The sequence below is a fragment of the Cantharellus anzutake genome (assembly GCF_015039405.1).
Source record: "Cantharellus anzutake strain C23 chromosome Unknown EI90scaffold_19, whole genome shotgun sequence".
NCBI lineage: Eukaryota > Fungi > Basidiomycota > Agaricomycetes > Cantharellales > Hydnaceae > Cantharellus > Cantharellus anzutake.
In genome coordinates, this window is record NW_024066969.1 from 371,442 (window position 1) to 394,726 (window position 23,285).

The 23,285-nt window shown below is 49.6% G+C and overlaps 8 protein-coding genes across 8 annotated transcripts; 5 read left to right on the forward strand and 3 right to left on the reverse strand.

The window, feature by feature from the left end:
* Positions 1–585: 585 nt before the first annotated feature.
* Positions 586–5,472, forward strand: EI90DRAFT_3145368 (uncharacterized protein; the record flags this gene model as incomplete). The annotated part of the gene is made up of 16 exons (XM_039065281.1): positions 586–956; positions 1,013–1,311; positions 1,361–1,574; positions 1,629–2,610; positions 2,632–2,964; positions 3,015–3,183; positions 3,235–3,277; positions 3,335–3,361; positions 3,442–3,512; positions 3,567–4,066; positions 4,125–4,373; positions 4,431–4,509; positions 4,562–4,626; positions 4,678–4,884; positions 4,935–5,180; positions 5,215–5,472. The coding sequence occupies 16 exons, from the start codon at positions 586–588 to the stop codon at positions 5,470–5,472; spliced, it is 4,113 nt and encodes a 1,370-aa protein (XP_038916983.1).
* A 47-nt stretch (positions 5,473–5,519) lies between these two features.
* On the reverse strand, positions 5,520–6,683 carry EI90DRAFT_3054047 (uncharacterized protein). The gene is made up of 6 exons (XM_039060059.1): positions 6,384–6,683; positions 6,271–6,332; positions 6,186–6,204; positions 6,007–6,138; positions 5,758–5,952; positions 5,520–5,707 (listed from the first exon to the last, which is right to left on the reverse strand). Exons 3-6 carry the CDS (start codon positions 6,201–6,203, stop codon positions 5,627–5,629), a joined length of 426 nt encoding a protein of 141 aa, XP_038916984.1. The 5' UTR covers position 6,204; positions 6,271–6,332; positions 6,384–6,683; the 3' UTR covers positions 5,520–5,626.
* Positions 6,684–6,863: 180 nt separating this feature from the next.
* EI90DRAFT_3154039 (uncharacterized protein) lies at positions 6,864–9,342 on the forward strand. Its single transcript, XM_039065906.1, has 5 exons — positions 6,864–6,965; positions 7,025–7,071; positions 7,134–7,188; positions 7,248–8,987; positions 9,045–9,342. The coding sequence occupies exons 1-5, from the start codon at positions 6,897–6,899 to the stop codon at positions 9,207–9,209; spliced, it is 2,076 nt and encodes a 691-aa protein (XP_038916985.1). The 5' UTR covers positions 6,864–6,896; the 3' UTR covers positions 9,210–9,342.
* A 5-nt stretch (positions 9,343–9,347) lies between these two features.
* EI90DRAFT_3288897 (uncharacterized protein) lies at positions 9,348–11,587 on the forward strand. Its single transcript, XM_039067132.1, has 3 exons — positions 9,348–9,618; positions 9,672–10,093; positions 10,149–11,587. The coding sequence occupies exons 1-3, from the start codon at positions 9,394–9,396 to the stop codon at positions 11,311–11,313; spliced, it is 1,812 nt and encodes a 603-aa protein (XP_038916986.1). The 5' UTR covers positions 9,348–9,393; the 3' UTR covers positions 11,314–11,587.
* A 1,143-nt stretch (positions 11,588–12,730) lies between these two features.
* On the forward strand, positions 12,731–15,047 carry EI90DRAFT_3154041 (uncharacterized protein; the record flags this gene model as incomplete). Its single annotated transcript, XM_039065907.1, has 5 exons — positions 12,731–13,784; positions 13,862–14,459; positions 14,517–14,589; positions 14,645–14,746; positions 14,805–15,047. Coding segments are annotated over exons 1-5 (2,019 nt in total), but the record flags the coding sequence as incomplete, so codon positions are not given.
* Positions 15,048–15,960: 913 nt separating this feature from the next.
* Positions 15,961–17,641, reverse strand: EI90DRAFT_2971479 (restriction endonuclease type II-like protein). The gene is made up of 6 exons (XM_039055725.1): positions 17,401–17,641; positions 17,243–17,342; positions 17,154–17,192; positions 17,059–17,099; positions 16,837–17,008; positions 15,961–16,778 (listed from the first exon to the last, which is right to left on the reverse strand). Exons 1-6 carry the CDS (start codon positions 17,595–17,597, stop codon positions 16,275–16,277), a joined length of 1,053 nt encoding a protein of 350 aa, XP_038916988.1. The 5' UTR covers positions 17,598–17,641; the 3' UTR covers positions 15,961–16,274.
* Positions 17,642–17,660: 19 nt separating this feature from the next.
* EI90DRAFT_3054056 (composite domain of metallo-dependent hydrolase) lies at positions 17,661–21,265 on the forward strand. The gene is made up of 14 exons (XM_039060060.1): positions 17,661–18,281; positions 18,331–18,419; positions 18,475–18,628; positions 18,693–18,767; positions 18,820–18,964; positions 19,013–19,129; positions 19,181–19,318; positions 19,371–19,461; positions 19,517–19,956; positions 19,995–20,179; positions 20,234–20,492; positions 20,543–20,608; positions 20,666–20,944; positions 20,996–21,265. The coding sequence occupies exons 1-14, from the start codon at positions 17,731–17,733 to the stop codon at positions 21,185–21,187; spliced, it is 2,781 nt and encodes a 926-aa protein (XP_038916989.1). The 5' UTR covers positions 17,661–17,730; the 3' UTR covers positions 21,188–21,265.
* On the reverse strand, positions 20,824–23,226 carry EI90DRAFT_2971481 (uncharacterized protein). Its single transcript, XM_039055726.1, has 9 exons — positions 23,036–23,226; positions 22,825–22,982; positions 22,594–22,770; positions 22,293–22,534; positions 22,065–22,235; positions 21,743–22,012; positions 21,467–21,671; positions 21,002–21,415; positions 20,824–20,934 (listed from the first exon to the last, which is right to left on the reverse strand). Exons 2-8 carry the CDS (start codon positions 22,955–22,957, stop codon positions 21,309–21,311), a joined length of 1,305 nt encoding a protein of 434 aa, XP_038916990.1. The 5' UTR covers positions 22,958–22,982; positions 23,036–23,226; the 3' UTR covers positions 20,824–20,934; positions 21,002–21,308.
* Between the last annotated feature and the right edge of the window lie 59 nt (positions 23,227–23,285).

Below are 23,285 nucleotides of genomic sequence, written 5' to 3' on the forward strand. Positions count from 1 at the left end.
GGCTCATTATGCACATTTAGACGAGGCGAACCTAAGTCTGAGCAAACTGGATCGTGACGATGTGATGCGGAGAACTAGAGAAGGAAACGGTGAGCAAAGTTGCGCAGATTATTAGTGATACTTCTAAAATGTGTTTGGTTAGTCATAATCCCCATTGAGGGTGAAGATGGTGCGTGATGTTCAGGGGCTGAGAGAACGCGATGAATCACCTGCGGTAATAGAGGCAATCGAGTTTACTCGAGAAATTCTGTCCGACAAGCAAACGGGTGACATTGCTATTTGCATGCTGGAGTAAGTATGGAATCCCACAAGATAGGAAGGATTCAAGACATTATCCAATGAACTAGTGATGTTTCGAAAGTTTCTTCTTGGTGCCTTGCGCTGAAAACGCTCCGAGGTCTCCAAGTGGTGGCCGCGGCGTCTGATGACGAAGATCTTGGTGGTCACGACCTCAACAGGCAGTCATCCTCTGTCGTTGTTGCAATTCTCTCTTCATCCGTGAGTTCCATGTTAGTCTATTCATTGATCTTCATGAGCAAGTTATTGCAGGCGCTGTTAGGACATTTGCGGAGGAACACAATTAGGATGGCTGACATTGATACCCTGATCCTTGAAGATGTCAGGCATGCTCAAGGGAATCACCCTTTAAGTCAAATATTTCTTGAATATTATCACCAACTTTCAGGAAAGCGACCACGCGTTCTGGGATTTCTTGTGAAAGCGGATATGGATGGCCTCAAATTGCTCGACGTCGAAAGTGCTACTAATTCTTTGATTCTTGGACTCTCGGACGGTGCGCGTTCTCATCTACAGTCCCATGTCGTGAAGCCGGAAGAGATTGTCACATTCTATGAACCTTCCACATACAAGCGCGAGACTTCCTTATGTTCTATCCTAAGGGGCATAGATACCAATAGAAAGCTGCTGAAGAAGCTATTTGCTGGTGCCTCATCAGCGTAAGTTGCACATATGGGCCAGGCTTACCTGGGCTTGAGGCTAACACGATATGCAGTCTTAGAGATGTTGGTCCATGCGCAGCCGATCTTGTTTGGAGGCGACATTTGTTGGCGGAGTCTCAACTGCCCTTGGCCGAGCCGGAACCGACAGGAGATGAGGCTGCGGACGAGGCTGCAATGGAGATTTTCCGGATTAAGAGCAAAGTTCGCCAGCAGTTGAAAAATTGGACATTTACTATTCCGAATATCAGCCCGTCTGCTAAGGCATTCAACGTAACGCCAAAGTTTGCAAAACTAGTGCAAATACTCCAATGTTTCGCACATCAAGGTGACAATTTTCGAGGGATCATATTTGGTGAGACCCCTGTCCCCACATATCATTAATCAACCTGAAGGCCCTACAGTCCACAAGCGATCGACGGCAGCGGCGATCGCAGATATGCTTCGAATGCTTGGTGACGAGTTGCCGCAAATCCGTCCCCAAGCCCTCACAAGTCACGATGTTGGAGCGCGACCAGACATTGTGGAAGAATTCAAGTCGGGAAAGATCAATCTTCTGGTTACTACTCAGTTTGGTGAGGATGGTCTCGACCTGCCTCCTTGCAGCTGTGTGGTCCGGTACGCTGTTTCAAGATCCCATGGACAACACCGACTCATTTAACTTTTGATAAGCTTCGATCTCTTCCCCAATCACATATCTTACGCGCATTCTCGAGCCCGCGCCAATCAACAATCCGGTATCTATGTTCTCATGGTAGAGCAAGGGAATGATGTGCATCGTCGCATCATTCACGGAATTGCTCGTCTGGATCCCCTCACCCAGCAGTGGGTGAATTCTGTAGCAACACTCCCAGGTGGAACAACACCGCCTTCTTCATTGCTAGAGAGGGCTCATGCAGATAGAGTGGAGAGTGACGATGAGGATCCGGTGGAAGATTATATTCTTGACCCGACTACGGGTGGTCGGGTATACATCAAGGATTCCTCTGGTGTCATATACAAATTTATCGCTAGCCACAAGGACGGGAGACCGCCTAGTCATCCAGTGTTTGAATACGAGATCGCTATGGAAGGTGGTCAAATCCGATGCACAGTGAACCTACCTCCAAATACTCCCCTGCCCAGAATTACCGGCCCACTCTCGTCAACGAAAGGAGAAGCTCGTCGTCTCGCTTGTTTTGATGCATGTGCACAACTAGCACATTTGGGTTATCTTGATCACCGCTTCTTCCCTCGCCCTCCTACGGTCCGCTCATTCTTGCCTGCTACGTATGCAAACTTCGATGTGGAGCCTGATTACGAGGGTCGTGGTAGCAAATCATCCAAAGTCGGGGTGCCTCTCCCTGACATGATGACCGATGCTACAGGCCAAACGATCATCGGGAAGAGTATGGGGACGCGCTGTTACGTTCGCAAAAGGCCTATTTTCTGGAAAAACAGCCTTGCTTCGGGTACAATTGATCGCATGTTTCCAGCAATCGTTATCCCCGAGCTCCCGAATGAAATGTCAGAGCAATATCGGACAATGTGCATTCTTGCTCGCCACCCACTCCCACCACTTGTCCCATTTTCCCTCTTTGTTTCTGGAGCCTCTTTTCCGGTTCGCTTACTTCGCTGTGCACCATTCAACACTACTGAACAAAGCATGGATGAAGTACACAGATTCACGATCCAGATGTTCAGATCCATGGCAGGCAGAGCTTTTGAATGTGACATTGAGCGTGCCCCTTACTTCTTTGTGCCGATGCGAAAGTCATGGCCAATCCCAACTGTTGGCTCGGAAGCTAAGTTTTGGAGGCCTCAGGTAATCGATGGAATCGATTGGGAATGCGTTGCGGCTGGAGCGAGCCGGTGGTCAGTGCCTTTAAGAACGTCATCCCCGACAGCATTAGAGGAAGACTTGGTAGATGCAGTCATACAGGATCGTTGGCTCGAATTCACCCGACGATTTGAAGTCGTGCGTTTACGTCGTGACTTGACTCCATATTCCAAACCTCACGACACCAAAGTACGTCAACGTCCTTCCACCAGATCTCTATCTCACAAACTCCGTAATAGCGTGAATCAAAATTCGAGACGATTCTCGCCGCTTGCACTGACAAGCGCCTGGATTTCGAGGGCCTTCGAAACGAGAATCAGCCGATCATCGAGGCGATTAATACTCCTCCTTTTGCGAATCACCTTAATCCTGCACAAAATCAACCAAACACGGCAACCCAGTCAATCTGTAAGACTTCGCTTCTAATGATCGATCTACTGAAGTCCCCTTATATTGTAGACCTTATTCCCGAGTTGTGCGCGAAATTCACAATACCTGCTTCGTAAGTGTTGTGTCGGCTGCCTGATGTTCGTTAACCAATGACGTAACCTTTAAAAAGGGTTTTTCGCACTGCTCTACTGCTGCCGTCCATCTTACGCAGAATCGACGAATATCTTTAATAAAGGAACTAAACGCCAAACTTTTTGATAACTGGATTGATGAAAGGGCAATGCTGGAGGCACTTACCACCCCATCGGCCAACGCAGAGTACGACTATGAGCGTTTGGAACTATTGGGTAGGTCGCTCGCGCTGTCTAGGCGTCCAATTTGTCCTTAGCTATGTTTTTCAGGCGATGCATTTCTGAAATACGTTGCATCCATATATCTCTTCGTTACGTATCCTACTCAGCAAGAAGGTGCAATGCATGTGGCACGACAAAGAATCATCAGCAACCGCGTACTGCTCCAATGTGCGAGGGAGGCTGATGTTCCGCAGTTCGTTCAGTCGAAGCCGCTCAAATCACGCTCCTGGTTGCCTTACAATTATAAGGTCTCAAAATTTGTGCCACCAACTGACGCTCCCGCCATCAACAAGGGGGATGATGACGTTGAAATGAAGGAACTGGAGAATGATCCGTACGAAACAAATGATATGGAAATCGATATGCTCGATGAAACAGAACAACCTAACGTCGACACGACGATGGGTTCCGTTGACGATCTAGCTGCACCAACTGCTGACAGTCGGCCAGATCTGAATGCATCAACCGAAGCACACAACACTGCGTCCGCTTCCAAGAAACCCCGCAAGCGCTGGGAAGATCCTCGCGTGCAATGGCTCGGTGATAAGGTAATAGATTTGACTGGCTTATCACGTTGCTCGCCCGGCTGTCCTAACATGATTTCAGGGCGTGGCAGATGTTGTTGAATCCTTGATTGGAGCTGCCTGCCAAAGTGGAGGGGTCGAGGTCGCTCTTAAAGTGGCAAAGGATATTGGTTGTTACCTGCCACGCGTGGACCGCTGGTCGGATTTTGGTCGTAAAGTGTTGGCACCAGCCCCCGATACCACAATCGAATTACCGGCGAACACAATAGAGCGGATTGAGTCTTTAGTCGGAGCGAAATACAGGCACCCACATATCCTTGCCCAGGCTCTCGTAAGTTTTGGTCTTCATCCAGCCAACGGTGGGCCGTTGAGCTTTCGTCATGTCTAGACCCACACGTCGATCCTTGGTAATGAGCTGCCCTGTTATGAGCGTCTCGAGTTCCTTGGTGATGCGGTCTTAGACCATTGTGAGTTTCTGCTCTATCTTCCCGACCATGGTTTAAATTCCATTATCTTCAGTGGTTATTGGACACATTTTTGATCTGCACAGGAAATTGTCCCCAGGTGCGCTGACACTTCTTAAGGTAAATAAATATTCGGTAAGGCTCCGTAAACTTACCTAACCAGTTGCATAGGGTGCTATGGTAAATAATATTGCACTGGGCGCGCTTTGTGTGGATTGCGGACTGGACGAGTTTATTGTGCATGATTCGCCTAGTTTGCAAAAGTCCATCGATGAATATAAGGCCGAAGTCAAGAAGGCCCAACAACTCGAATACAACCTGGCAAGCGCAGAAGGAAGAATGCCTGGCCAATACTGGGTAGATTTGGAACCCCCCAAGGTGTGAGCTGACTGAAGATCCCTGATGCGCTGTGTCTAAATTCTTCACAGGTCCTTGGCGATATCGTCGAATCATTGCTCGGAGCCCTCCTGGTCTGTGAGAACTTCATTGCAAGTGGCGCCGGGAAGATGTATCAGCGGCTACTTAAACCCTTTTACGACAAACACATCACTCTTCGAACCCTTTCGCATCACCCTACGAAGCTACTTTTTGAGCTGTTTCAAACCCAAGGCTGCCAAAATTTTGAGATAATTCGCGAGAATGACGTCCCAGCAGCAAAGGACGGTGGTCCAAACGTTCGTTGCGACGGTGAGTACGCCGATCCACGAGTCGGGCTGCAGTGGTCAACCTTTGCCCCCAGTTGTTTTCCACGATATCATCCTCGCTAGTGCAGTTGACTCCACCGTTCAACTGGCATCCAGAAGGGCATCATTCTTGGCACTTGATGCTCTAGAAGGGGATCCCGAATTTCTAGCACGGACCTGTGACTGTCGATCAGCTCAGGGAACAAGTAAGTCCAAACGTGTCCCTGAGCAGAAAGGTGGAAGCATCGCAAATTCGGATAATACCCGGCCTGCCAAATCATGAGCTGGCAACGAGTTGCGTCTGAACGGGAGCCCGAAACTCGAAACGAACTTTAGAGCCACACGCCCCTCATTCTTGTACTATTATTACCATGCAACATCGAAGTTTCTGCTATCCATGATACATACACATTCCTAGTATCTGCTGCAATCTGCTGCTAGGGATCAAATTCGTTCCCATCCATCCGAACTCCCATACTGCCTTTGACTTGAAGACCAAGGATTTTCATTTTACCCGCCTGACATAACATGAGCGGCCTCACGAGTTTGATCCACTGAGTACACTTACCTGAATCCGCTCATTTTGCACTTTTCGCAGTTCCGTTAACTGCGCTTTCGAGAGGTACGTCTCTGTCTCTGCTGTGCCACGCTTATGGTGAGCTGTGTGCGCCTTCAGGTCCGCGTCAGGATCGTATGTTGACGATTGCGGGAGAAGTTCGCCCATTCGTAGTTGATTCATTCGGGCTTCATGACTATGCATATTCTTGTTGAAGTCGGGTTAGAATTCGAAGGAAAGGAAAGAAGGCCAAGTCCCCACATAGTACTTCTCATGAGGTAGAGTTGCTGTATTGTAATCTTCAACGAATGACGAGAACAATTTTCTCTCCTGATCCTTCGACAGCGTTTCACGGTTGATCATTTTCTCTTCGATGAGCCAAGCCCGGAATTCCTAATGAACCATCAGTATCATGGCCCTGGCATAACTTATGTTCTTACATCTTCCTTGTTATACATGCTGGAAGACAAGTGCAATCAATAAAGCAAAGAATTCTGCTTTTGATTGCAAAGGGCAAGCACCCACTCAGACTCGTCAATAATCCCATATTTTCCCCATTGAGCTGTCACAGCCCCATCTTTCCTCCTCTAGAGCAGACGATATAATGATAATTAGGTACTCATCGCGTCCACACCCACCTTCTTATCTTTCTTTCTTTCTGTTCTTTCACGACTCCGACTGCTCCTTCGGCTTTTGTGCCGGTGAATCCTTCTTTCGTGTTCCCTACGATGAGAACGATGGCGCTCGCCACGAGCTCGGTCATCGTCTGTTTGACAATCGTTCGACAAGCTCACTGAGGCGGAATGACTACGTGAGCGACGCCTTCGCCTAGGGCGCGGGCTACGAGACCTGTCACTCCTTCGGGATTTATAGCGAGAGCGAGATGACGAGCGCGATCGAGAATGGCGCCGCCTCTTATGAAGCGGTGACGGAGAACGGTCCTGATGCCTTTTCTTTCTACTATCATGATGACCAACATCATGACGGTCCACCCTGGAGTGCTTGAGGGAAGGGGAAGGCGTCCTCGATCGAAGGCGACTCCGATGGTTGTCTCTGGCATCCATGGTCTTCGCACTGGTGTTAGCGCCTGAGTTCTGAATATGTCAGGTCACGTGACCTGAGATCCTCCGTCAAAAGGGTCCAAACCAACGATGGTGAAACGCGCGGCGCTAAAACAAGGTGGTGCTGATACCGGCACAGAGGAAGATGAAGAAGCACAGGTCAGAGTGCGCCAATGCTTTTGTTGTGTCGTGCACATTTTACCTGACAAGTTGAACAGGACATTCCTACATTTAATTCTAATCCTGAAGAAATTGCTAAACGCCAGTTCGTTCATTCTCCGATTGGGTATAAGGATGTGTTTCCTCACCTTCTCTCTTTTCCTAAAGAATTAAAGGACTACCAAGGCGTTCTCGCAGTTCAGCAGCCCCCGCTTCAACCCAGGTTGGGAAACACTTTCAATCAAAATTCCCCAGCTCACGTCTGCTCTCTCATACGTGTAGGTCACATCGTTGGGCACAAAGTCACAACCTACGCTTTTGTTTGGTTCAGCGGCCAACCCCGTCACCGTCTCGCAATTCAAGTTCTCTCCTGCCTCAACAGCGCCGACCATTGCACCCACTTCGTTCGCATCTTTTACCCCCCCATCTAACCTGTCTATCAAATATGACACCCAGCTCACCTTTTACTCGTCAATGAGAGGTCTCAACCATTCCCTTCTCAAATCTTTACAAGAGGTCATGACCACGGATCCATTTGTGGATATGCGGCCCATCCTACAGGAAGCGCTCACCAAATACACGAGCCACCAAGCAAGCATCCAAAAAGAAAATGATCGAAAGGAGGGGCCAGAGAAGCCACCGACGACAGAAAGCACTGCCGTGGAATCTGCCAAACCCCCAATTCCGATGACAAGTCCCCCAACAGCGGGTTTTTTGTTTGGCGGGAAACCAGTCCCTATTGTATCAGGCCCAGAAAAATCAAAAAAGGATGCTGGGGGTTTCATATTCAAGCCACCGACGGGCTCAGCTCCACCCGCTTCCACGAATATCTTCAGCGCCTTTGCGAAGAGTGCTTCTCCCGCGCCTGTGTTCCTCCCCCCTTCGGTTGCTCCAGATACTGGGGCCGAGGAAGATTCAACGATTCTCCAGCCCACTCCTCCAGTTCCGATGGAAAATGTGGCCTCCGGGGACTCAGACGAGTCTGCAGATGTGCCTGATAACGCCAAGCAGCCTCCAAAGCCAGTACCATCATTCCCTACGCAAGCCTTTAGCACTCCCGCCTTTGGTACTGCATCTTTCGGTACAACCGCATTCGGATCATCAGGCGGCGCCTTCTCTTTTGGCTCGAATTCAAAGACATTCCAACCCCAAAGGGCTGGAGGCAAAACAGAAGAAGGCGACAATTCAACTGCCCCTTCATCGGGTGCCGCCCCCAGCGCCTTTCCCACTATCAATGATAAGGCGGACAATGCATCCCCGAATGTCTCCGGTGCTTCAATAAATGGCTCTCCAGAGCCAATCCCAGGCAAGGCAACAGGTGAAGACAGTGACCCATCAACTACTTCGGTGCTTCCAGCCCAAGGATTTGGGGGCGCGTCAAAGGGTCTCACATTCTCCGCTTCATCTTCCTCCCCCTTCAGCGGCACAAGTAACCCCTCTTCTTCATTTGGCGCCTTTTCCGGGACAGGCAGCGCCTTCGCTTTCAAGCCCTCGAAAGATGATGAGCCCTCGGATAATAGTTCAACAACTTCTTTCAAATTTGGCGTAACTTCAAAACCATCCGTATTCGGTACGAGTTCTTTCGGGGCCCCATTGCCGTCTGCCGCACCACAAACCAAAAATCCGATCTCGTTTGGTTCCTCTCCCAAACCGTTCGGTAATTCTGTCGGATTTGGCTTCGGCATGCACCTGAAGGAGACCAAGCCTCAGGAATCAGCCATTCCGCCGGCGGACGCAGTCACTTCACCAGCAGAGCCTGCAGAAGGCGCCGACACAGAGGGAGAAGCTCTCACTGGAGCAGACCCGTTTGCTCACGACCCTTCGTCATCAGGAGATGCTGACACTGAGGGTGAAGGAGAAGAAAATGAAACTGCCTCATACACTGGACGATCCAAACTGTTGAAGTTCGTTGATGGTGCCTGGAAAACTTGCGGCGTCGGTTTTTTCAAAGTGAAGAAGAATAAAGAAAGCGGGAAGCAACGAGTGTTGTTCCGTTTGGAAGGATCCAAGAAGGTGGCGGCGGTGAGTTTTTGTGAAGCGTTGGTTTTGCTCGTTGAATCGCCTAACTGTTGTGAGTAGAATTTCAATGTCTATCCTGCAATGAAGGTCACCCCCAACAAAACCGCGATGAGTTTTGGGGGTTTTGAAGGTTCCAACTTGGTTCCCTATGGCTTGCGGTTTGCATCTGTTGAGATGAGAGAAGAAGCGCAGAAGGCCCTGGAAAATGCAATCTTGGAACTTTGAACACTGCTTCATACACTTGGTGCTCGCTAATGCCCTAGCATTCGGTACTTAATGAACATTTCCCTCTTCTTTATTCTATGTCGCCCTTTTCGCCGCCTTGTTGGAAATATTACGTAATATATCGATATGCTGGATACTCGTGACTTGAGATCACCACGTCTGACCTACGTGTGGGTGTTCGTGCATGTCGTCTGACAATAGCTCAGAACCGGGAGGGCCATTGGGAGAGATGCCTGTCCAAGTCGTCCTGGCATCCCACTCGTACTCCTTTTCAATAGCCAATCTTCCTCCGAATGCCACGATCTCCGAGCTAAAACATGCCATATTTGAGCAGTGTCCTGGCCGACCTAAGCAGTCCGGGCAGCGCGTGATTTTTTACGGACGAGTCCTAGGTGACAATGAGACGCTGGTGGGTGCTTATTCTTGCCAGAACGAAGAAGCGCAGTTGACGTTCCTCTGCAGCCAGATTCCAATACACGTACTATTCACCTCGCAGTCCATCCTTCTGCTTGGACCGCAACGCCACCACCATCCCCAAAGAGGCCCTCTGCGGTGCTTCCAGGAACATCTTCTTCGGTTGTATTTCCCAGCGTTGCTTCACCTGCCCCTGCCCCGCCATCCACAGAACCACCACTTCCGCTTTCTTTACAATTATCATCGTTACCTACGGAATTCATTACTCACATGCATGCGAATGCTCTTCGCATTCTATCTGGGCAACCGGCAATTTCTTGGCCTGGACCCAGTGAACTTGCGCACGCTCGGCGTGTAACAAGAACCGTCATAAAATACGCGGGTCTAGGTTGGGCATCGGCGCTTGAACAAGACCTCCCGACGGACATCGTACCTACTGCTGGTCTCCAATATACAACGGTCATTGTGGAGTATGTTATTTCAACAACAATAATAAGTCAAACATTGTCGCTGACTTGGCTGTAGTAACTTACCGTTCTTGGCGCTCTCTTCGCCCGACGTCACACCTACAGCAGAACAAGCCTTATCTCTCCGTATCCTGACCTACACTTTTCCGCTCCTTCCCCTCCTCAAACATCTTCCGCGTCCCTCGCCAGCGTCATCCAGGCGAACTACTCTCGCCTCCGGTCCCCCCAATCAGAACCAGATTATACGACGGTTCGGAATCAATGTGCGCGTGCAACGTGGTGCCCGAGCACCACAGGCTCCTGAAATACTCGAGGATCGAGTGATTATTGATGACGAAAACCCCCAAGCATATTTCCCGCCCGTCCCCGAATTTCGCTTCCAGTTCAACTTCCAAATCCCCCCTTCTCGCGTATTGTTGCAGCTCCTGTTCACGCTTTCGCGTGCTGCCCTTCTAGTTTATTTCTTTGAAGCTGCGCGCAAACCACTATGGCTTGCATGCATTGTTGGATGGATTGGCTGGGAAATTTATGTGGTTCTTCGCCACACTGGTCGGGAACGAGATGCTAGGGGTGCGGTTCAGGGGGGTGCTGCTCAGAATGCGGCCCTTGAAAGAAACGGGGCGATGCCAGCTGGTGGGGAAGGACAGGCACAGGCAGGCGGTGGGGCTGGCCAAGGGAACGTTGGGCCACCTGCTGCTGCAATCACCACTCCAGGAGTAACGAATATCTCGAGATACATTGATCGCATCGCTAATATTAACCTGGCGAACGAATCTTTGGCACTAAGACTTGCTGTTCGTGCTCCGACACCTCGTTCTCCTGCTGTTCCTGGAGACCGTCCATCAGGAAGTACGTCTCCACCGCGGGAGCAGGAAGTACCCGAGTCACCTGCCGGATCTTCCACTGAACTAGCGGATCACCTCGCTGCAGTTGAGCCAAGTCTGGTTCATAGAATGATGACTTTCCTGGCCCTTTTTTCCGTCAGCCTGTTTCCAGTCATTTGGGATAGACGCAGGGCACGTTTTAGGGAACGTGAGGCTTGGGTGCGAGAAATGTTCGAAGCCGGCCGACCGGATCCGGATGCGCTCGTTGTTGAAGGTAGACCCCCTCCTCCAAGTGGAACAGAGGAAGGCAGAAGGCGAAGAGATGCACTTATAGGCTGGCGCAAAGCTTATGTTGACCGTGTCATTGATGGGGAAATTGGCGAGGATGTGGAATTCTGAAATGTGCACCTTTGACGTCTCTCTTCGATTCTGTCATCGAGTTGATCATACGACGTTATTTCAGCGATCTCTACTTAAATCTTGATCGTCCACTGCTCACAAAAGTTTCATCATTGGACATAGACCCAGGATCATGTGGTGTCCTGAACCGTGAATCGAATGATTGATTGCTACTTAATGCATACTTTGTTGATAGCTAGAGGCGACACATTAATTTTGAACCTTCCGCGGAGACTTGAAGGTGGTCCGGCCTAGTGCAATCGATCACTGCCAGGGTCGTGATAGGCAATCCGCAGCGTGCAATTTTTGCTACAGAGCGATCCTCTCAACCGCCAAGAGCATTCAATTCAAGACAGAAAAGTACTGGAGTGTTGGAAACCGCTGCGTTAGTCATAGCATACACACCCTATTCCCTCACATAAAGACGGAGCCCACGCTTCCCTCTACGTAGTTCAACATAAAGTTATGTTATTCTGCTAGCATTAAATGCGCAGAATTTCCATTTTTCATCTTAATGGTGGACGATCAATTCAGTCTAACTACAGATAGTTGTCAGAAATGCCAGAGAGTTATCGGCATTAGCATAATATATGGTCTGTATGACTAACACAGTACACTGGTACATGGCAATAAACAGGCGAAAAAGAAAAACTTGACTGAGTGACTCAGAAACAGTTTGCCGTCATGGCCACGCTCCTTGCACACACGGTGACGATCCGCTCATTGTATGCCACGGTGTACCGATTGGGAAAATTACTGCTCTGCCACGTGATAACGAAGCCGTGGGGATCCTCCAAAGATAGGCTGAAGCAGCCTCTATAGATAGTCTGTAAAGACACGTTGCCCTGCTTGTGTCAATGGCTAATGGATCGAATAAGGGGCGCGGGAGTCCGAGGAAGAGTTGAAGGAACAGTGTGTGTGTCGAGGCGCCCTTCTGCTGAAACGTGGGGTCGTGATACTCGAAAGACAGAGTAGTAAGCCTCCAACGATTGGTTGAAGCCGCGGAAAAACCAATTCTCGACGCCCTCCACCGTAGAATCCTCATACTTATCTTTCCCGACAATTGCTTGCCGACCATTATCCCGTGGTGCAGCGCGTCGGTGCGCAGCACCGGTGTTCCATGTCATACCGGAGACCAAGGTGATTGCAGATACGCGCTGGGACTGGCCACAATTACAGCAAGGTGCAAAACAAACGGCGCAACAGATTTGGATGAATGGTCGATCAGATCATGTGATCAATCCTATTTAGGAAACTGCAAGTCGATCATCATTTATTTTCTGCCATTTGTGGATAATCACATGACTATCACATGACCTGCACGGACATTCATCCAAATTGGGCGCGTCGATTTTTTTGCACCTTGCTGTAAGTCACGCGGCAAAATAAGGAAAACGGCTGGTCGGCAACTTGCGTTGTCGTGTCTGAACGCGCCCCCTTCATTCTAACTCTGCAGTCAAACGTGAAATGCATCAGAACCGCAAACTCACAGAATTCTTTGCGAAATCATCTATGCCGTACTCAAGGACAAATAAGTCAAGTAGCGCGCCTGGATTGGGTTCAATTGCTCCCAGTACCTGTTCAAGGCCTCCACTGGACATACCCTCCAAACTCTGTGTTCCCATTCAAAACCATCCACCTATCACAGACATCAGCACGGATGGAGAGACTAGCAGCACGGATGAAAGCATTGTGCTAATTTCCGCGTCACAACCTAAGACAGCTCAATGCAATCGTCGAAGCACCCTGAGACATCAAACTCCCCGAGAGACTCTTGATCTTTCCTCATCACCCTCTCCCCATTCATCTCCCTCCAGAGGGCATACCTCCACCTCGGCGCCTATTGTACTCTCGGATTCCGACGTACAGTCGTCGAACTCCTCAATCATGTTTCTCGGTAAGGAAAATGCTCTAGACTTGAAGAGGACAGAACCCGAAAACATTGAAGACGCCTCTGCTGAGGAAGTTATGCATATCACTAGCGATTTCCGTGCAACTTCAAGCGTCTCAGAGCCAGAACACAACGGAGACATCATGGATTGGGAACCCACTCCTCCACCTGCCGCCTCCACCCCGCCACCGCAGCCACTATCACAGTCATCTCCTAAGACGAGCTATAGTTTGCCTACTCCAACGCATACAAGCCCTGGTACATCCGTGCTAGATGAGCCAGAATTGCAATTACGTCCTGTTACCCCTGTTCCACAGGCCCGCCTCCCGACCCCATCTACTTCTGTGTCACCTCAGCGCACAAGTGTCAGAAAGGATCTACGCGAGGAAATGAGCAGTTCTCTCAGTCCGCCTCCAGAACTGAATGGGTCCGAAGCAGGTTCCAGTGACTTATCTTCAGATAGTGAAGGCTTAAAACTTGCACTCAATCGGCTTGACGATGATATGAGCGACGAGGATGACAATGTCGAGATTGATAAGGTCCTTGGTCTGAATTCCTCCCGAAGTTCGCAGCCTCCATCGTGAGTTTTCCCCGCATTTTCGTCTGATAATAAACTCAGTGGTCCATCTCGACTGACCCCTATCCCAAAACTGAAAGGTTGTTTAGCGCCCACTCTGATGAAGAAGGCGACATAGATGATCGCTTATCTGCTTCGCCTGCGTCTGCCACAGTTCTCTTAAGGCGATCTACTAGAGCGGTCAAGAAACCCAGGAATATCTTCTTAACGAGCGCATCCTCTCATAATCCGCGTAGAAAGATGTCTGAATTCGAGAAGCTTCTCCAAGAGGAAGACCGCCGGGAGAAGAAGGGCTTTGCCGTCGCTTCCGCTGTTGCTGAGAAGTTGGCGCAACGAAATGACGCCGACGATTCTGATGCTGAATCTCCTGAATCCCCTGAACCAGCCACAAAGCCTCGTGAACGATTCAACTCACGTGCACTTCGCCCTCCTGCTCGCTCTGTTGGTGGAGATTCTGTTCGTTCCTCTGAGTCCGACTCTGATGACGAAGAGTCGAGACAACGAGAAATTGAGCTACGACAGCGGGTAGTGAATAAATATATCCGAAACAAAGACATGGGGACACTCAGAGATATCTTGACATCAGATGCCATGATGGAATTGAAGGGCACGGATAACCCAGGAGGTTCGCGGAGATTTTGGCGAAAGGAAAAACAGAATGCCTTCGTCACGACTGAGGTTAGGGCCCCAGTTTCAGCGCCATTGACGTCATGTTTAACATTTTCTTTACCACAGGGCACCGATCACATCTCCGTTCAGCCGACATATAGGTTGGCCATAGCTATGCATGCCGCCTTTCTTGACGGCGGTAAGTTGAGCCCTCAGCTGGACTATCACGCCACACTGATCGATACTTCGTTTAGAATCACTCCTTTTTTCCAGTCTAGCTGCTAGATGGAGGCTTGTATGTGCAGGTGTCGACCAATCAAAGGGCCAAGAGGTTGTGCGGGTCCTCACGGATGCTGGTGAGTATTCGCACGTTGTGATTTCTTTTCGCACTCTGCGGCTTATATTATTTCATAGTTTTATCAAGCAAAGATCCTGCTCTTGCTGACTGCGCCAGAAATACCCTTGTGGCCACTCTCGAGGCGACCATCTCATCCATAAATCTTGCGTCGTTATTTCACGAGATAGCGGCCCAAGCATGTCTTTCCTTTGGTGCTACATCTGATGCAATGGAACTCTTATCTCTCCAGGAGAACGCCGCAGACCAACGCTCTAATTTCAGCAACCCTTCAAAGCCTACGAGGGAGCTTCGCCACTTAGGTGTGCATCGGTTGATTTCCCTTCTAACCTCATTAACACTGTAGGTCCTTTACAACATGGCCTTCAACTTCCTCTAATACTCATTGACAGCGTCCCTTCCATATCACACTCTGAAACGTCAGATATCATCCTGATCATATTGATGATTGCTTGTGATCCTACGTCCTCTGCTGATGTCCGAAGACAGATTACCAATTCCATTCATGCGATCATCTCCAGATCAACGTTCGACGTTGTTTCCGTCAGTGACATCGACGCATAATCAGGACAGTCGCTGACGCTCCCTTTGTAGGCGCTCCATGCTTCCCAAAGGCTCGTACGAGCCACGCGCAAATGGTCGTCAGCGGAGAAGAGATATATGTTGAGTTTCATTCCTTCATGGTCCCCTGGCTCTGCTAGGATTCTCAGCTGGGTCGCGTTTGGAATGCTCATAACTCCTGAAGTTGAAAACATCACTTTGGTGGGTGCTGTCCTCCCGATGACCATGCCCTGCAGCATTGATGTGCCACTCGCCTATTCACAGGACCGCTTCCGAAATCCACCTCCCTTGGCTCGTATCCTTGAGGAGCTTTACGGAGCTGAAGGAGAATGTCAGGAGCACTTACTCGGGTTATTCGTCGCACATGAAGGCGGCGATAAGACTTTGAGCTATTTCGATCTGGCTCAGCGAGTTCAAATTCTAGATGCGATGGTTTACGATTGGCCCGCGTTTGTCATCCATGAATATAAAAGTAATTCTGCAAATCCTCGACTTAACGTGGAGGTATCACTCGCTAGCCCTGCAAAGAAGGGTAACGGGAACTTGCAACCAACAGAGCTACTCGTGAAAGGTCTTGAAAATTTGCATGATAGGATAAGTGCGCAGATATTTGAATCCCTCTGATTGTTTCTCAAGATGTTTCTAGATGATACTCGAGCATCTCACTTGGACCGTACTATGGCGAAGGATCTCATGCATCGTCTCCGAATGAGGCTTTTATATCAAAGGGCTTCTACCATTGAATCGTTAGAGCCAAGCCGATCGGGCAGGGGGAGGATAGACAGCCATTTCATTCCGAAATTAGATGTGCTGTCGCCGAAAAGTCAATTTCTGCTTGAAATGGGGTGATTTTGGGATGTTTCTTTGGGATAACTTATTATTTTCCAGATTGCCCAATGCTTTTACTCTCATTACCGTATAATTGTGTATATGTCGCGTTAGGCGAAAAATTGTTGCATAAGTGGAGGTTATAGCGGCGTGGACGAGAATGGATTTGTGCACCGCTTTTTTCTTTCGGGTGGGCTTGTGGTTTCTTCCTGCTCGATGTAGTTACTTTGCTCTGCAGCCCCTTCCTCTTTTGACCAGTCAATCTCCCAGTCTGGACTGGGCTCTCGCTGCCGTAAAGTATTGGCGCCCGAGAAGCGATGAGAGTCCGGTTCATCTTCGGAGGGGTTAAGGTCGAGATCAATATCCCATGGAGGGGATGGAGAACGTGGCGGCCTCAGGCGTGAATCTTGTTCCGCTGGTTGGACATCTGGTCGTCCTGGTGCGTTAGAGTCAAGGACTCGTGGCACAGCACTGCTCGGCAACGAGCTTCCACCCTGGTCCTCCCCGGAGTGCCTCGCACTAGAACCAGCTGTGCGCCGGAACGGCTGAGCAAGGGCTTCGTTCAGACGGCGAACTTTGACGCTCCCGATTCCCGGACAATTAGCGAGATCTTCCGGCGAAGCATGTGCTATATTCGAGAAGGACTGCCAGAAATGAACTACTTTATTTTCAAGAATGCGTTGATTCAAATTGGCTACCTACGCCGAAATGCGTTCTGAGGGAAACAACGTCCGTCTTGTTGACTCCTTTGATGCCAGTCAACGCCGCGCGGAGAATGGAGGAATAGTCTTGATCGACTCTTTCCTTGATGCTATCTGCAGATTTGTTTTCAAAAGCTTTGTAGGTTTGTAAGTATATTGCGACCTCTTCGAAACTGGGCGGTGTCATATCGCAACTGGAGAGAGCTCTTGAGAGGTTCCATACCTCCATGCAACCATGATGGTGAGCTCGTTGATGAGACAAACCTATTTGATACGGGTGGACTCAGAGTCGGAGACGGGAGCCGCTCGCCTGCCTACCTTGGTAAGTTCACGGATCAAGTTTTCGTGTTGGTCCCCCTGGTAATATAAAATATGCCAACGTTAAATCTAGGGATCTCGTTGCTTACAACGTCACACAAGATCATCAGTATGCGCAGAGTGTAGTGTTTCCCGAGTTGTGCAATACGCCCATGAATGTATTCGGGATGTAGGCGGTGATATTTCAGGCTATATGACACCCAAATATCCCAAATGAGTGTGAGACTAGAGCAACACGGCCACACACCTGAGAAATAATACGCCTGTCGTCTTTCCAACTTGATAATCGCATACAATGTCTCCAAACTGCCAAGGAACGTTTTGAAACATTTTCAAGACAGGATTCTGCTTCTGGTTCCTCCGGACGATAATCGCGCTTGCGGATGCTCCAGAAGGTTTGGGCTGCACTACTGGCGGCCCAGTTGAAGTTGATGCCTCATTCATTGCACCAAAGCGGGACGCCCGGACGTCACCCGCACTGCATTGACAGATCGGTTACTGTGACAGTCACACCAAATGTGACTCAATCGTTTGTTCAGGCCTAATCTTGGTCGTGTTCGCCGTTTGTGGGCAAAGCATGGGGAACGAACATACGATCCCCTTATACAACCGCGCTTCTCGGACTGCCAATGAGTGGAAGAACTGGCTGTGGGCATTAATTGGAGTCGTCATTATTAGCTCTCTCGGCTGGACGCATCACCTTGGTCGTTCGCCTTCGGCGCGACATGTCGTCCCTATCAATGCCCAACAAATTATTCGAGAGTGTCTTTCCTTGAACACTCTCCCTGGTCCTCCCCCCAGCTTTGCTAGTCGTACAGAGTCTGACCGCTATGAGCCTGGAACCAGAGTAACCCTTATTCAGAACGCGACCCTTTGGACGGGCGGCGATGACGGACGCGAAGTAATCGTTGGAGGAGAAATACTTATTGATAAAGGAATTATCAAAGCGGTCGGGGAAGATATTTCTCGGCTGTTCGATTTGCGGGGCAATGTGTTTCGCATCAACGCGGAACTCTCCTGGGTTACGCCCGGTATCAATGACCTCCACTCTCACCTGGGAGTTGATTCAGTCCCTGAGCTTGAGGGGAGTAGTGACACCAACTCTTGGCAAGGTATCACGCAGCCATGGTGAGTTTGGTTGATGCCGGGAGTACTCCCAGATTCTCAAGTCATACAGGCTGCGATCGTTAGATGCAATCGACACACATGACCTGGCGTATAAGTCGTCCATTTCTGGCGGTATCACTACATCGCTCGTTTTGCCAGGTGAAGTTGATAGTGCCCGTGACTAGGCAATCGGAGGGCTGAATTTATGCCACAGGCAGTGCCAACGCTATTGGTGGACAGGCTTTCGTCATTAAGCTTAGAGACACTAGCGAACGCTCTCCGCTATCCAAAGTCCTTGAGCCTCCGTACCACCTCCTGAATGGGACTCGCGTTGACCCATCCGTTCCCCCTCGTTGGCGCCACATGAAGTGAGCCCCACCAAACTATTAGTTACGCATCGTGAGAGTGTTCAATCGAGTCACTCCATTTCAGGCATGCTGCAGGAGAGAATCCATCTAGGGTATATAGTGGAACTCGAATGGACACAATTTGGAAATTCCGAGCTGCGTCCGTACTTCGATATCGTGCTTTCACTGCAAAGTGTTGACGTCCTTCTCAGATACAATGAGGCCCGGAAAATTAAGCTTGCTCAAGATGAATACTGTGCGAAGGCGTCAGCGGGGCAATGGAGTGGACTTCCACCCCAGATACCTCAGAGTCTTCAATGGGAGGCTCTTGTCGACGTTCTCCGCGGACGCGTCAAGGTACTGCAATATTTTCGCATGACTCACCGTTCTCATACTCTCTCGCAGGTGAACATTCATATCTATGAGACGACAGACTTTACGGGTATTGTTGGATTATCGAATGAGTTCAAGTTTCCCATCGCTGCGTTTCACCACGCACACGAGGCTTACCTCGTCCCGGATGTGAGCAGCGTTTTCAGCATCGTTCCGGCAGTTCCTTAATTTCAATGACAGGTCCTCAAGGGGACATACGGAGGAACCCCAGGGGTAGCTATCTTCGCAACGAATGCCCGCTACAAGAAAGAGTCGTATCGCGGAAGTGAATTTGCCGCTAAAATCTTGACTGACAATGGCATCCGGGTAGTAGTTAAGGTGGGACGCCAACTTCAACGGAGCAGTGATATATCCATTAAATATCTTGCAGAGTGACCATCCTGTGTTGAACTCCAGATTTTTGCTCTACGAAGCCCAGCAGATCCACTATTATGGTGTTCCGGAAAACAAAGCACTCCAGGGTGTGTTGATCTGAGACCTTACCTTTGCTGCCTTGTCTCATAGACTTCATGTCAGCTGTAACATCCACCCCCGCAGAGCTAATGGGTTTCGGATACCGAATTGGCTACTTAAGACCAGGATATGATGCTGATATTGTCATCTGGGATGCCCATCCGCTTGCTCTGGGTGCGACACCAAAGCAGGTTTTCATTGATGGGATCGCTCAGCTTGACAAACCGGCCACCCTCACCAAGCCCGAATACCTCCAGCATGTACCCAGAACACCAAATTTCACGAGAGAGGCAGCGGATGCGATTGAGCACGATGGCCTTCCTCCCCTTAGAACAGGAAAGAAGACGGACGACATCGTGACCTTCATCAATGTCAAGAATCTATGGACTAAGTCTATCTCCGGAGTGATCCACAGCACCCTCAATACTGACAGTGGACCAGGTGGCGTTGTCGTTCTGCGTCGCGGAGAGGTCATCTGCTCGGGCTCAGTAGCCTCGTGCTTAGTGATAAAGTTAAAGACTCACGCACCATTGATCTGAAGGGAGGATGTATTCTTCCTGGCCTGATCACCTATGGTTCTGGTCTTGGGTTGGTTGAGATCCCCGCTGAATCGAGCACTCTTGATGGTGTGATCTTTGATCCCATTCGGGGGGAAGTCCCTTCCTTTGTACAAGATACTGAGATTCGTGCCGTCGATGGGCTGTCGTTTGGTGGTCGTAATACTCTGTACGTGTCTCGCCGCCCTTGTGAAACAGAATTGGCCATTGATCACCTTCGCAGACTCGCGTACAGGAGTGGTGTCACAGCGGCTATCACTCCACCTTCATCTCGCGGCTTCTTTGGGGGTCTAAGCACCGCCTTCTGGACGGGTGGCAAGCATAAACTTGAGAGACATGCTGTCATCCAGGACGTCACCGCCTTACATGTTGGCATTGGCCACTACGGGGCCAGCGTGTCTACTCAGATTGCGGCACTTCGTAAAGCCCTGAAGGGCGATCTGACCGGTGACCGTGCCAAATGGTTCAAGGCAGCCAGCGACGTAAGTTCTGGGATTGTTTCCACTTCACTAACGACTGAAGCCCTCATCAGGGCAAGATACCGCTGGTAGTTGACGTCTCAAAGGCAGATCATATTGCAACTCTGCTAGAACTCAAGGTATAATTTTTTCACGTCGGGATTCATGCACACAATCTCATGTCGTGTACTAAATAGACCGAGATTGACGAGTTCACTGGCAACAAGCTGCGCCTAGTATTAGCAGGTGCTCACGAAGCTCATCTTCTGGCAAAAGAGATAAGCGACGCTAGTGTGTCAGTCATTCTGATCCCTGCTCGTCAATTCCCCGATACTTGGGACAAACTTCAATCTTTGCCCGGTCCACCCCTGACTCCTGAGAGTTCCATTGGCCTCCTCCTAAGACACGGTGTCACAGTGGGTCTCGGTGTTGTAGAAGAATGGGAAGCACGCAATCAGAGACTGGACTTGGGTTGGGTAAGTGTCATATAGGATGATTATCGATTAATTTTCTAACGGAGTGTTCAGGCTTACTTCGAAGCAAATGGGACAATCAGCAAGCGAGAGGCGATTGCGCTCGCCTCTTCCAATCTTGAGAAGATTCTTGGATTGGAGCGCCAAGGGGATCTCGTAGCATATGAAGGTGGTGACTTCACTGAATTCTCCAGTAAACCCATTGCGATCATTTCTCCCCGCCGTGAATACGTTCACCTGCTATGAGCTCTCCTTGTACAAACCTGCTAGACGTGCATCCATACCCTTTATCTTGAACAAGTCTGTGAACATGACCGTATCTTCCTTCAGTATCCGGGGGATCTCAACCTAAGGTGGCGAGGTGAGCTTATAATGAACTAGTGATCCTCTGTTTGCATACCCGAGTGAGTGATGGAACAGCATGCATAAACGCGTGAGCTAATTCCTGGAGTGCCGCTTGAAGCAACTCCGCATCTGCAACCGGCTAATCAGAAAAAAAATCAGTTCAGTGCAAGGGCTATGAACCTAATTGGGATACCGATGATTGCTCCTTCAGCTGAACCCATGATCGGAGCAAGGGATCTAGAATTCGATACTTCCAAAATCCGATCCTTGGTTGACAAACTCGCATGAGTGTCGAGAGAGAGTTCGCACTGAGAATTTGTATTCGTGGGTTTGGTTTGAGGGCAGGCTTGGTAACAAGCATATCTGACAATTGGGGGACGAGAGCCTGCACGTATGTATAAAAATGGTTGCGCTTAGATTGAGGAAGGCAACGAAGCGATGACAGGACACACTAACTTTGAGGAATCTAGCGCTACCGAGACCAAGTGCTCGAATGAGTTGGGGAAGGACCTGAACGGATGCTTCCATCGTGAGTGGTTCATTCCCTCCGTACGTCCATGCGCCACTAATCACTGCTGCAACTAGAAGTCCACATGTTCGTTCAAAGCACTCCTCGCTCTCTGGTTGAGAAGTCTTCTCGATGAGGCTCAAAAAGGCGGGGACTGTCGTTGTCAGTATACGGGGAGTCTCGGGCGACTTTTGAAAAGTGAGTGCGCCAGAATAAGACTATCTAAAATATTCAATCATCGTGCAGGAATCAGTGATGAGACTAACGTACGGCAGAGAGGAGGGTATCAAGACCCGTTCTTTTCAAGAGACTAGCGTCCAACTTTTGTAGTAGATCGTGGGATATGTCAATTCCTCGGATTTTGAAAGGGGGGTCGAAATCGTCCACTAGTGTCATGAGAGGTGGAACTACGAGGGGCCAGACGGATTCAAAGTCTTCTGCCTACGAAGAATACAAATGTCAAAATTTTTGGGGTAAGAACGCAATTTATCAGTTTACGGGGAGCTGACGAATGCACCATCTCAAGACATTCCAACTACCGATGCCTTTCGTCTTCCACTGTTGATCCTCAAACATGTCCTGCGTTGCAGATAATCCGCCCGCTGGTCGAGGAAGAATTCTTCCTGTGGATAGGTTGACACGGTTGTGTGGATTATATTGAAACAATGGCTTGATGCCTTCTAAGAGCACCTCACGAACAATATCAGAATTAACGTACGGTTTAAACCTCTCGAGAGCAGCTAGATGCAGGAGATTAGAGCTGGAGAGAAACCGAGATAGTGTCTCAGTGAAGACTCACCCTTGCTGAGAGGTGGACATTCTGGGGAAGAGAACTTGTCGTCACCATCGAAAGCAGCTACGGCCATGATGAAGACCGGTTTATTTGCCAGATTGTCGAGAGGCATGGACTTCAATTGGAGCAATATATTTGCTGCTTTTACTTTCCATAATGCAAGTGACATGACAGTAGCTTCATCTTCAGGGACTTTGAGTACTGTGCCAGGGGCCATCGATGTTTAAGCAGGTTCACCAGTTTCCCATTCTTGTCGTGCCCATTCCTCTGGGATCCTCAAAGCTTCCATCAGAGACTGTATGTTATTCCCTGTTCTGAGGGAGGAGTCCTGCTGATCCTCGTCTCCAGCAATTTCCTCGATGATTGCCATGTATGTCGAAAGGGGCTTGGAATGCCTGGACGTAACTAAGCACGGTGTAGGTGTGTAATCACGGGGCGACGAACTTACGGAAATCGTCGTATGGCGGATAGATCAACGTGCAGAGATTCCTTCTGTTGTAGAAGGCGATCCTTGTGATGTACGTCTGCCTTCTTGAGAGTCGCGGAGGCACAGAAGTGTGGGAAAAATTGCGGTTCCTCGATCCACTGTCACTAAGCGCCCACTAGCCTCTATCGGAATAGAAGGGCCCACCAAAACGTGACGAAGGAGAATAATAATAAAATGCAGTACAGTTAGCGCCTATTACAATGCCTTGGCA